Below are 13201 nucleotides of genomic sequence, written 5' to 3' on the forward strand. Positions count from 1 at the left end.
ATGGTGAGTTGCACACTAGAAATGCCTACATTTAAAAGGAGGGCTAAAGATTTCACTACAGAGGTGGGAATAACAGACTGGCAGTTGTGAGGGGAGAATTTCAGTGGTTCAGAATCCCCTTTAGTGTAAATTCCCATTTCTGTACATCAAATGCTATCTTTACTGCTAAAATGTAAGGTACCTTTCTCAAGTCGACTTAAAATAATCGAATGGTTGCTTGGGAACTTCCATCACCCTTCTGAAAATACCCTTTTTCATAAGCCTGCAACACACAGGGCTTGAATTAACAACAAAACAAACAGAACTGAAACACTCAAGTTTGCAGATAGGACTGACGTTCGCAAGCTAACACTCAAGATTTGTTGTTGCTCCACACTGTCTTCAGTAAACTAAAGCTTGGATTGGCAGTGTCTGTGCTTGCGTATGTGGTCTGTGGATGAAATGAAGATTGAAATCGCAGGATTGTCAGTGCAGAACATCATACCAGCATCAGAGCTACTGAATTTTTCAGAAATGTTTAAAGGTAAAAAGCAGGTGCAAAGAAATCTTGTACCAAGTGAATTTATCCCACTGAAAAAACTTGGGAACATAACTCCATCTAAAGGATTTTTTTAAGCCTCTGTCCTTGTAAGACAAGCTGAGAGAGAGAGAAGTGAAGGTGAGGCTTCATGTCATTGGTCATCTGTATTTTGCTCTCCAACTCAACTTTGAACACCTAGATTATGTGATCTTTACATGCACAAAACTTAGTTTGTGACATTACAATGGAATATTAAAGTTCTTCACTGTTTTGAACTAGAGCACTTTAAGCAACTAGCATTACTGTTTACTACTTATTGCTCTAAATCTTCCATGAAAGATTTTAAACCTCATCCATCCTTGTTTGCAGCCACATTTTTGCACTTGCTATGTTTATGCTATGAAACTATTCTGCAGGACAGGGCTAAAACATGGCAGTTCCTACACAGTTAAGTCACATCTTGTGGGACCAATTGGAAAAATCCAAGGTTGTAGCACAGTATGGGAATGGAGACTTGAACTACAAGATTCAAATGTTCGGTGTTGAGAACTGCAATATTATAATCAGGTCATACAGCACAGTAGCCTTCTACTGTAGATGGGACCACGTCCAGAGCCGAAAGATGTGTGGTAGAAGGCAGTGTTTGGCATGACTCCCTTTCCATCTTGTCTGTTCACATATTACTGTCATTGTCCTGTTGCTAAGACACCCACTTCAGGTCACCCTTCCCCCACAATAGGCGTGACTTTTTGGCAATGACTGATTCAGTTAGGAGAGAGTTAGAAAAGAGGAAGGAAGCAGGAGCCTCTGCGAACAGCAGCAGAGCGCACATAGCAGTAGAAGCCACGTTAGTCAGCCCCAGTTTCCTCCCAGGTCATCAGTGACTAAAACTGGGTAACAGATTTGACTTCCAAGAGCCTCACTCACACCATTGCTGCAGTACCCTGCTCACATTCAGTGGCTTTTCTGGGGGCTGGCATCCTCTGGGACCTGGAGGAGACTCATGCAATGGCACCCTGGCGCAAGACTGACAAGGAGAGGAGCGGCGTGGGTATGTAACGTACACAGACTGCCATTTGGGTTTTGCCCCCTCTCAGTTTTCAAGCAGGATGTGGGCAGGTATTTGGTGCAGTGCAATGAACTCCCTTCCCTATCATTTTCCTGCAGTGTCTTGTGAAAAAAAACAGAAATTCTGTCTTAACACAAACCCAAAGGGGAGCTTGCAGGGAAAACTTTGTGTTGCCTACTTGAGATTTTTCATCTCATTCTTTGACACTGCAGGGAGAATCAGGCTACCACTCTAGAAATAGTAGGGAAATGCTACATCTTCAAAATGACTAAGGCCAGGGTTTTCAGGGTGTCAGCATGCAGTAAGATGAACTATTTAGGGTGCTGCTTGAGGAATGACAGGGAGTTGAAAGGGGAAAACAGATTTGCATGTCAGGAAAAGTAATGCATGTGTTTATTGGGGAAGGACGTGAACCCCTCACTTGTTCTGAGAGTGGTACTAGAAAAGGGGCTAATAAATAAGAATGTAAGTTCTTATGTTAGCTGGAGGGATGACCTCTTCCATCTGTGGTTTCTCTGATTAAATAGAGACTGGCGTGCTTCCTGGAGTTAACAGAATTTTGTAATTGTGCTAAATTACTCTCAAGAAAGCCACAATAATCAAAGTTGGAACAGAAGCACTCAAAATTTGCCCCTTGAGCACCTTCCACTAATTGGTAACAAAATATTTCTCTCGCTCCCTTGGGAAGACCGCTATTGATAACAGTGTCTTAAGGTTCCTTGCTAAAATACACACTGATGCATACGTATATACCCAGCACCATAAGGACTTTTTAAAATAAAAAAAGACAAACCCAGGAGAGGATAGAGTACTTCACAGTACACATCATAGGAGCTGATAGTTACATGGAGTAAAATGATTATTAATTTCCTGGAGGAAATAATAAAAGCAAAATAATTTCTCCATGTTTAATTTCCATGCACAGAAGTGGTAAAATTGTGAAATCTAAGTATTCTGTACTGGTGGTAATTTCCATTGCAAAACCGAGGGGCTAAGATACTTGATTTTCTGTTTCAGTGGTAAGGGGGTGGGGACAGAAAGCAGAAACATGTAACTTTAATTTTGAACTTCTGTGTTCTGGCAAGCTGAACATCTGCTCTGTAACAGCTGGATTTGTGTAGGATATTGTCTGAATGTCCATATGTTTGGTAATCAGAGTGTACTGCTTGGGTTAGCTAGAATATGGAATTTAAATCACTTGTGTATGAGAAAACAATTTAAGTGCTCAGTCTTTGTTGAGCTTTTTTTGTAGACAACACTCTGATTCCTGGCATGCTCAGTTTTTTTCTGTGTAATGCTGGTCAGAGTAAATAAAGGCTAATAATTAATAGATTCTTATAAGGATGGAAGAGACCACTAGATCATCTAGTTTAACTGCCTGTGGCCATTGCATTTCACACACATACCCTTACATTGACACCAACAACTTGTGTTTGACTGAAGCATATCTTTCAGAAAGGCACCCAGTCTTGATCTAAAGAAATCAAGAGATGGAAAATCCACTACTTACCTTGGTGGCTTGTTCCAAAGGTTAATCACACTCACTAAAAATGATGACAGGTTTCAGAGTGGTAGCTGTGTTAGTCTGTATCAGCAAAAACAATGAGGAGTCCTTGTGGCACCTTAGAGACTAACAAATGTATTTGGGCATAAGCTTTCCTGGGCTAGAACCCACTTAAAAGTGGCAATTCTTCAACAAAAAAACTTCAGAAACAGGCTCCAATGTGAAACTGCAGAACTGGAATTAATTTGCAAACTGGACACCATCACATTAGGCCTGAATAAAGACTGGGAGGGGTTGGGTCATTACAAAACCTAAACCTAATTTCCCCCTACTGTTACTCACACCTTCTTGTCAACTGTCTGAAATGGGCCACTCTCATTACCACTTGAAAAGTTATTTTTCCTCCCTTGGTATCCTGCTGTCAATTGAATTGTCTCGTTAGACTGACCTCACACTTGGTAAGGCAATTCACATCTTTTCATGTATTTATACCTGTTCCTGTATTTTCCACTCCATGCATCTGATGATGTGGGTTCTAGCCCACGAAAGCTTATGCCCAAATAAATTTGTTAGTCTCTAAGGTGCCACAAAGACTCCTCATTGTTTTTACAATTAAAAATGTGTGCCTTGTTTCTAATTTGAATTTGTCTGGCTTCAGCTTCCAATCATGTGGTCACTGAACACGCATTATGGTTTTAAGTGTTGCATGTGACTGCAAGAGTATTTATAATATTGGCTAGTTGTACCATAGCAGCGATTTGAATGCCACAAGCACTGTTCATTATCTGAAATAACACATCCTTTTTAGTACATAAAATAAACAACACTTTCTTCAGCAAAGGTTTCTGGTTCAATTAATATATTAGTCTGTGTATAAAAGCTGTATCTTTACTGAACTGATTTATCCACAAATATAACTGCACAGAAAAATCAAATTTTATTTAGGTATTATCAGTAGGAAGGGTTTCTAAAGTTAGTCAGTCTACAGTTGCTCCAAGACGGTTGCTCGGGTTTGTGGCTATCATCACATTTCTCTGTTAGGCTTGCCAGCAAAGGCTTCCGAATATTTAGCTGTGTAACTTTTTGCATAATGAATTAGAATCCCTAGCAACTTACCATCATGAACACTTTATATTGTTTTAGCACCCTAAATGCATTAGCTGAAGTTTCCTTTAGAAAATAACCAAGGCAAGTGACATTTTAAAGAAAAGTACTTTGATAAGGCTAAAAAATATGTAGTTAGTTATTATAGTTGAAAATGTTCAGTTGAAATTTTTCTACTTTTAGTACAAGAATAAAATTTTAAGTGTCAGTTTGACAAAATGAATGTCTAGGCAATTAAATTACAGGTGATACAATAATTGTGTGTTAGCTTTCCTTTAGTTCTGTCTTATATCAACCCAAATAACTAGGGTTGTCTCTGAAAATGACAGAAAATCCTTCATTACCTAAAATGAAACTTAACACCTGTTAAGAATCACCTTTTCCAGATAAAGTTGTTGGCTCTCCTTAAATCTGTTATCTGGGCTTATGACAGGGCTTGGAATTAAAGAAGCACATGAGAGAGGTGAATGATGGAGTTATGGCTGCTTATACTGCTAATCATGTTTGCAATACTCATGAGTCACCTGATTAAAGTCAATAGGATTATTTGCATTGCATGCAAGGTATTCCACAACTTGGCCTACTATAGGAACCAAATGAGTAAACTGCAGTCTTGAGAGTTGGGTGGTGGAGGATGAGTGAGGGGCAACACATCAGTACAGCTGAGAGAAAATTAGTTGATTACTGTTACATACAGTGCACATCAGGGCAGTAACACACAACTTCAGTAGAGTAGGGTGAAGATAATGGAAAAAATTTTTGAGAAGATGTAGCTATTTCATACTTGAAAGTTTATCTCCAATTCATTTCCTGCTTCAAATTAAGGATACAGTGAGCTAGTTATCATTTGACCTACACCCCAGATTAGTTCAAAGAAACAAATTGTTGCAGTTTGACTAAGACAACTTGCCAGTGAGTGTGAATAACGGAAAGGAAATACTAGCAACATAAGGTATGGGAAGGTGAGAATGGCACAGATCACTACCTGCTTATTTAAAGTATGTGAAGGTACTTCACTGGCATTTGGGAGCAGAGGATAAGTGTACTGTACATATATTTGTTTAAATAAGGCAGACAAGTGCTTTATACAGTAGTGAAACAGCTGTTGTATTGTTGCTTTTCCCTAATGACAATTTGCAAAGACTTGGTTTGTTTATTTATGCACCCGTAGGCATAAATAACCTTATCAGGAATAGCATAATAGATCATTGCATAAACACTATGCAACATTGGCTATGCATGATTTCCTGTGGGTCAAATTGCATTAAACCCATTGTTATAGAAATGCTTCATCAAGCTTTATGGCCCTGGTTTTAATCCAATTTGACCTACCAGGCAATCAACTAGCAGAATGCTATAGAGCAGTATTATGTCCAACTTTAAAAAAAAGATGAAAATGTCTGCTCTGAAACATGGTGTGTGTATATTTGGTATGACTAAGGGAAGGTAGTGTAATACTTGCTAATTAACTTATTCAGTAATTGGGTATAATGTTGGAATACTGGAATGTCATGCAATTGCACTAATTGTATTCTGGTTACCATCTTAATAAGTGACCATTGCACTACCATGATAATGAGTTGGACTTAGGCTTCTCATCTGTACATCTCAGAGTTCCCTGCAAAGCATGGCAAGTGTGAATAACCTAGTTTTACAGATGGGTAAATTGAGGCACAGAAATGAAGTGACTAGTCTTAACACAACAGGTGAATGGGAGATCTGGGAATGTAATCCAGGTGGTCTCCCAGTCTAGAGCCCCCTGCCACTTTGTGTTCTTGAGAAGACAGTATGTTTTTTTCATCAAAATGCTTTATCAATGAAAGAGTTTTTTATAATGTTGATGGAAAGTAACCTGCTATAATAAGATATAATCCAAATACACAGTTTTATTTCATAAGCTGGACAGGGAAAGAGAGGATCAACATTCAGATAAGATGTCCCAAGAATACTAAAATACCATCAGTATAAGCACTCAAAAGTATGCCCCTTCTTTTTGGATAAGATGTCTATCATCTATGTGAAGCAGGTAGAATTCACTTCCCTCTAAAGATGCTACTAGGTGGTGGGTTTCCATAAATGCTTTCCTGGTTAATGGACAACTGAAGGCCCATAGAAGTTCTGCAAAGCTAGACTTTATGGTGGCTTTAGTGAAAGTAGCAGCACCTTTTACCCTCCTCCATAGCTAAGACTTATGAAGGCTTTTAAGAATTCTCTGCATCCATCTCTTTTAGCTCACAACTTGCCTAAGCTCACATGGTTCACCCCTGCTGCTAACCTGCTTTCTTCCCCTTCCCTCCTCCTTGATCTGTCACATGCTGTTAAACCAAAGAGACATGATAGAAACCAAAGTAGCAGGGTCTTTCAAATGACTACTCCTCCTCACAAGTGGAGAACCAGTGCTGACAGGGCCAATTTGATCAGGGTGGATGTAGTCCACTCCCAATAATTGAACACATTGTTCTCATTGAACCCACTGAACACTGGTTCTCCACTTGTGAGGGAACTCCCTTCTCTTCATGTGTCAGTATATAATGCCTGCATCTGTAATTTTCACTCCATGAATTTGAAGAAGTGGGTTTTTTACCCACGAAAGCTTATGCCCAAATAAATCTGTTAGTCTTCAGGTGCCACCAGACTCCTTGTTTTTGTGGCTACAGACTAACACAGCTACGCCTTGATATTAGATAAGACTGTTAGATAAGACTAGGATAGCAAAGAAAATGTGGCAGACTTTTTTTCTTGGTGGCAGTTGGTGGCAGTTCAGTTCTTGGTGACTTTTTTTCTTGGTGGCAGTTGGCCAGAAGTGCACCAGATGACCAGGGAGCTGCATGTCTGCTCAGGTTTCCAGGGAACCAAGTTGCTGCTGTGATATCAGAAGTGGGAAAACAGGCAAAATTGTATTCCAGAGCACTGTAAAGTGAGGAGGCATAAATCCATACTCAGGTTGCTGAATCTGTCACATTGGCTAATGTAGGATATAAGATGATCCACTCCAGATATGTAACATGAATTTGTGGAAACTGAGATAAAGGCAAACATTCTTCAAGTCTGGACCCAAAGGGTTAGGATTGGTAATTGTGCCTCTGTTTCTAGAGTCCTCACCTGCTGACATACCAATTTTTTTCCCCTCATCTGTATGCAACGGAAGGGTTGGTTTTTGAAGTGAGAGGGAGATGGACATCAGCCATGTGTGAATGAAGCTTAACCCTCAGTCAAATACAAACAGAGCATCCTCCCAGCAGTCCTAGTGCATGTGGGGTATTCACCCCACACTTGCCCTGAGAGGGTTAATGCAGACTGAGAAGAGAGCTCATTAACCCAACAGCCCACAGCTGAGGGGAATCAGATGGCTGAGCAATCCCCTGATTGAGTGAGGAAGCCCAGCTGAGAAGGAAGGAGATGGTTTGAGACTATAAAGGTAGGGAATTTGCAACACAAGGGGCTGGTGGGGAAAGTCTGCAGTGATACCCTGGAAGAAGGGAGGAGTGTTTGGAGCCTACAGGGATAGCTAGCCCACAGGCCCCTTCTGGGAGTGGGGAGTTAGGAGGCTGGTAAATTCCTGAGAGTGGGCAGTAGCAGATGGCAGGAAAGGGCTTAGGTGAAGTCAGTAAGGTCTAGAAGGGAACAGACCTTGACTGCTGACTACAGGGTCCCTGAGCTGGAACCTGAGGGCAGGTCTGGGTTCCCCTGCCAGTCACTGAGTGGCACTCTGAGGCAGTAAATGGGAAGATTGGCTAGGACTGCTAGCAAGGAAAGGCTTTCCAATCCCAGAAGGGGGAAAATGTGTAGAGTGACCTGGCCAAAAGTCTGAGTCACAAAGAGGCAATAGTAGCTTGTGGAGTGAGAGAGGGGCTGCAGACACAGAAAGAGGAAGGTAGAAGACAGGGTGCAACCCTGGGAAGGGGGGTTGATCTTGTGAGCTATTCCCCAGAATGATCGGGAGAAGGTGCCACCTTTACGGTGAGTGGAGTACCCTGTCTCACAGTGCTTGAGAGACATCAGCACCTAGGTGAAGAGTAGCTGGCTGAAGGTATAAATTCAGGTAAGATGAAGATAATGGTACGAAGGGAAGTGCTTTATTGCCATATGATTGGCTTCCAGTTAGTGCATTTGCCTTGAGTCAATGTGGTTGGCAGCTTTGGAGTCATTCTGGACTGGGGTGATACCAAAGAAGCTAGGAAACTGCACCCCCGTCAAGCTAAATTTGGACATGAGCACAGTGAGTCATGACTGTCCTCTCCAGAGATCGTTACTGCAAATTCAAATGAAAATGCCACCTGTGTGCTCCTTTGAAAAGTGACAACATAAAAACTTCACTTTCTTACTCAGCAGAGCTGATCCTGATGAGCAGTCAGTCACATCAGCTGATATCCATAACGATTGCAGTTGCTGCAAACCACAGTCAGTCCTTGGCGAGAACTATACATTAATTTGGTTTGTGCATCATCAGCAGAATTGCTAAGTAAATCCATCCTGCAGGACCCACTATGATACCTTCATATTCTGCCCCTCACTGCACCGAGTAGGATTGCCCAAGGGACAGTGAAAACATGATTGCGAACCATAGGATTGTGTGAGCATAGCTGTCAGCAGCTGGCCTGCACAACTTTTGGTGTGTGGTCCTGCATGAGCTGAAATGACTCTTGAAATCCTGTTCTGAGATGGCACACGATATACACGTGGGAAAGGCATATTGTTTTTACTTATGTTTCTATATCTAAGGTACTTGTATGGCCCCCATCACCATAGCAACTGAATGCCTCACAATCTTTAACGTATTTATCCTCCAAGCATTCCTGCGAGGCAGGGAAGTACTATTTCCATGTTACCAGGAGGGAACTGAGAGATTTAAGGGAATTGCCCAACATCAACCAGGAAACCTGTAGCACAGCAGAGAATGGTATCCATGTCCCCTCAGTCCTATGCTGGCAACAACTGCACCATCCTACCTCAATGAGGTACAATAGGAAAAACTATGATGCCGCCTCCACCAAATCACAGTAGAATCCTGCTTGTGAGGAGCTCCAGCTGATTCAGCATGAAGCAGCTGTTACATGAGCAACAGAACTTAAAACCTCAGTAGACGGGACAGACATGGGGCGGGAGGAGGAGCAGAACACGCAAGTGGAGTGAACAATGGGATGGTAGGAGAGGTCATTTTGGATTCTCATTTTTTTTTTATATGGTTTTGGTAGGTTTAGTTAGAGGGGATAAGCTGAAGGGAGAGGGGTGTCTATGGGGTGAGGTTATGTGGGCGAGGAAAGGGGTGAAGAAGGTAAAAGGAGTAATGCTGAGGTGAAGAGATGGAGGAAGAGGGAGGGGAGAACTGGAGCAAACAGCCAATCAGCACAGGGCAGAGACAGTCCAGTGAAAACTGGAAAGGTCTCCAAAGGACCAGAGGTGGCTGCTTTGGCTGTTTCTCCCCTAGCTGCCGGAGTCTCTGGCTGGCTCATCTGCTAATTTCTCCCAAGGCCACGCAGTGGGGGAAGAGGGGATGCTATCTGGGTCCTAGTGCCCCCAGAGTGTGTGTGTGGGGGATCCTTCCTTCTACAATTCTGGGTCCAGATAGTGCTGGGGGGAGGGGTGGGCCTATCTGAGACCCATTCCCTTTGTCCCACCCCCCCACAACATTCTGTGCTGTTGTTGCTTCTGCCCCTTCCCCCCTGGAATCTCCACCTGGCTCCTCTCTACAGAGTTGCACCCTCTGCAGCTGGGAAAGGGGAGAAGAGACACCACCTAGTCCTAGTGCCCCTACAGTGCATGCGCCTTCCCTGCACAGTTGTGGGTACGTGGCTGACAGTTTGTACACATGGATCAGTGCAACAAGAACAAAACTTGTGGGTGCAGGAGATGGAGCTGTACTGATGTCAGGACCATGCCTGTGAAAGTAGCCTCTCTAAAATGAGAACAACAATGACTCTGACCGTCTTTAAGTGAAAATTAAAACTCATGACTTCTAACATATCCTTTCCATGATAGTGGCTAGTAATAAAAGTTAACAAACCACCAGCATAGGGGTACAGAAAGAGGGATCTTTTTGACGTTTTGTAGTATGTTGGTTTCTTTAAAATGACTCATGTAGTTGCCAGAGGGAGTCCCAGAATGAGGCGGTTTCCAGCATGATGCAGGCACTCAGGGTCTGCATGCTCAGTCTGCAAGAATCATGTAACTGATAGAGTTGTGATTTAAATCTTATATCTCTGGTCTCACTCTGGGTTCTTGAAGTACAGAGGCTGTAGTGTACTCACAGGGAAGGTCCTCTCAGCTGCCTGACTGGATTAGACAGCATGACACTTGTACAATTGCTAAAAGGCAAAGGCCATGCTGTGGGATAAGTAGCAGCTGTAGGAAGTGATCTTGGAACACTAATTAACTATATTGGAATGTCACAGGGTAGCTAGGCCTGATGAGTAGAACTGGGCCCATGGTCCCTGTGTCAGAGCTGGTGAGCCCAATCCAGCAAATTAAAAGTATGGGACACACCTGGGTCTACAAAGGTCTGCTAGGGGCCATGCACAGGAAGAGAGTGTTTGGGAGAGGTTGTGCTAGGAGAAGGAAAGCTATAATGAAGTGTATTAATGGGCTAGGTGCTCAGGGAGGCAGCCCTGGTGTCACTGCCCCAAGGGAGAAGCCAAACTAGCTAGAACTGGGACACTGACTGGAGCAGGGTGCCAGAGACTCCTGGAAGGGTGGATCCTGAGAGCAAAGAGTAAGTGTGAAAAATAACTGCATTCTTTCTACTTGACCTTCTGTAGCATGTTAACCTTATTATAGTATGACTATGCTCAGCTGTTGTGTACTGTTGCTCTGTATTATTTAACAGAAGTTGCATTGTGTCCCAGATAGAAGTGCCTTTATAGCTTTAGTTTCTAATTTATGAAATTTTAGAATGAAAGAAGGTACAGAATGATTAGAAGGTGTATAATATATACTCCATTATGATGAGAGTAATGATACAAGTCACATGAGAATTTTCCAGAATATATTTGGGTTAAGCCAATAATCATAGGGGAATCATTTGTTATAGAAACTAATTTTTTCTTTTTTTGGAAGTTGAGTATCTAGACCAGAGAGATAGAAAAAGCATTCATATGTCAAAGCAATTCTGTGCCTTTTATCATATGTCTTATTGACGGCTACGGTTCTTTGCTACAATTCCTTAGATGGAACATTTCTGGAGAAATTTGATTAACTTCCATGTGTATCTTCAAGTATAATGCAGCACAGCTCTGGGAATAGGGATTAATTGTTCCCTGAGATGGCTTGGTGGCTGCTATTTCAAACAAAAAAACATTGTAGCATTATTACACAAGGCACATATAAAGTCTCTCATTTTTGAGAGTGTGGTGATAAATAATTTAAACTTAAAAATAGGCAGTTTTCTAAAGGGAGCTATAGATGTATTTTCCTCATTCGTCAAATGAAAAGTTCTATTCCAGAAATCAAGAGGCAAAATATGCCACTAAAATACAACTGATATTTTTCCATCCAAGTATTATTTCATGGTAGCTCAATTTTTCAGTTTAGCCTTACAATTTCACTTCATATCCTTTTAATAAAGGGACTGATGTTCTTTTAAACTATATAGTGGCATTGCACAGCTGTTGAACTTGTACACCAAAAAGTTGTCAACGCTTGTATGGAATTAAAGCATTTTGAGATACTAAGTGCTGTATATAACATTTGTTTTATTGTACTGAGGCTTGTTCTATGATCAGTTGATTGCTCAGTTCCATGCAGTGTCTGGAATCGAGACTGTCATGACAAGACAGGATTGAAGATTTTTGTAGGAAATAACGTTTTTATAGGGAACCTACTTCATTCTGATTGCCAATATGCAGCCATGGAAAACCTTACTGTTGTAATCTAGTTAGAGAAAAAGCAAGCTTTTCACTGTTGAGGTGTTGGGAAGAGGCTCATTGACCTTGGGAAAGGTGGAATTTTTTCCTTAACTTCTGTTGCTCCCTCTTTCCTCCCACTGCTTTCCCTGAGCCTTTCTCAGCCACCACTCCTGCTTTAAAGAGTCTAATACTGAAGCCCTTGGATAGTAGTGAGCAATCAAGTAAGGGTCTAGGCATAGTAACCCCAAGGAAAACTTGGCTTAAGAACTTCCATTCTGTTTCCACTCTGGACTTCAAGCTCTTAATGTATTGTGGATAGGAAAATAATTAGAGTAATAATTATTAGGAACTTTACAGTCACTTTTATCAAGAAGCCCAAAATATTAGTTTTTGTTTAAGAATGAGAGAAAATCAGTGTGAGTCTGTTCAGCTGAACGCCCAAGAGTTGTTTATGGTTCTAGGACCCAATGTTGTACATAGGGTGTCTTGCAAGAAAGACACCTTGACACCAAGCCTGGTTCTTGAGGCAAAGGACAGACTTGATAGATCCTAGATTTCTTAAATAATATTAAAGCCACTTCCTTTTACTCCAAATAACTCCTTCTTCTCTGCAATGATGCCTACAAAATATTCAACACTGGTTAAGCAGCTGGTTTGCTATAAATATGGTATTTCATGCCAACCAATGTCATTTCATTGTTTATTTGTACTTCCACCATCTGCGCCTCCTGCTGACTATAATCTTGCACTGAGGTAGTAAGCTCTTGTAGCGAGGGCCACTGTCTATTTGCTTTTATACACAATGGGTCCTTGGCCTCTAGCTACTACTAGGGTTGCCGGTTTTGTGCGAGTAGATAGTTGAACACCCTTCCCCTGCCCTTTCTATGAGGCCTTGCCCCAGCTCACCCTCCCCCAGTTGCTCGCTCTCCCCACCCTTGCTCACTTGTTAATATTCACCGGGTTGGCTTCAGGGGGCTGAGGTGAGGGAGGGGGTGAGGCTCTGGCTGGGGGGTGGGTGGGCTCCAGGTGAGGGCTCCAGGGTGGGGCCAGAAATGAGGAGTTCAGAGTGCGGGAGGGGGCTCTAGGCTGAGGCAGTGGGTTGGGATGTGAAAGGGGGTGAGGGCTTCGGCTGGGGGTGCAGGCTTTAGGGTGGGGCGAGGGAT

The 13201-nt window shown here is 42.2% G+C and overlaps 1 protein-coding gene across 2 annotated transcripts in view; it reads left to right on the forward strand.

The window, feature by feature from the left end:
* The first annotated feature begins 1313 nt into the window (after nt 1-1313).
* The window catches only part of DOCK2 (dedicator of cytokinesis 2), a 488728-nt gene continuing 476840 nt past the window's right edge, over nt 1314-13201 (forward strand). For both annotated transcript variants that reach the window (XM_048861500.2, XM_075131370.1), the window contains exon 1: nt 1314-1571. In XM_048861500.2, coding sequence (XP_048717457.1) covers nt 1529-1571 — 43 coding nt within the window. In that variant the 5' untranslated portion in view covers nt 1314-1528. The remainder of the gene's footprint in view (nt 1572-13201) is intronic.

The sequence above is a fragment of the Caretta caretta genome, chromosome 8, assembly GCF_965140235.1.
Source record: "Caretta caretta isolate rCarCar2 chromosome 8, rCarCar1.hap1, whole genome shotgun sequence".
NCBI classification, from domain to species: domain Eukaryota; kingdom Metazoa; phylum Chordata; order Testudines; family Cheloniidae; genus Caretta; species Caretta caretta.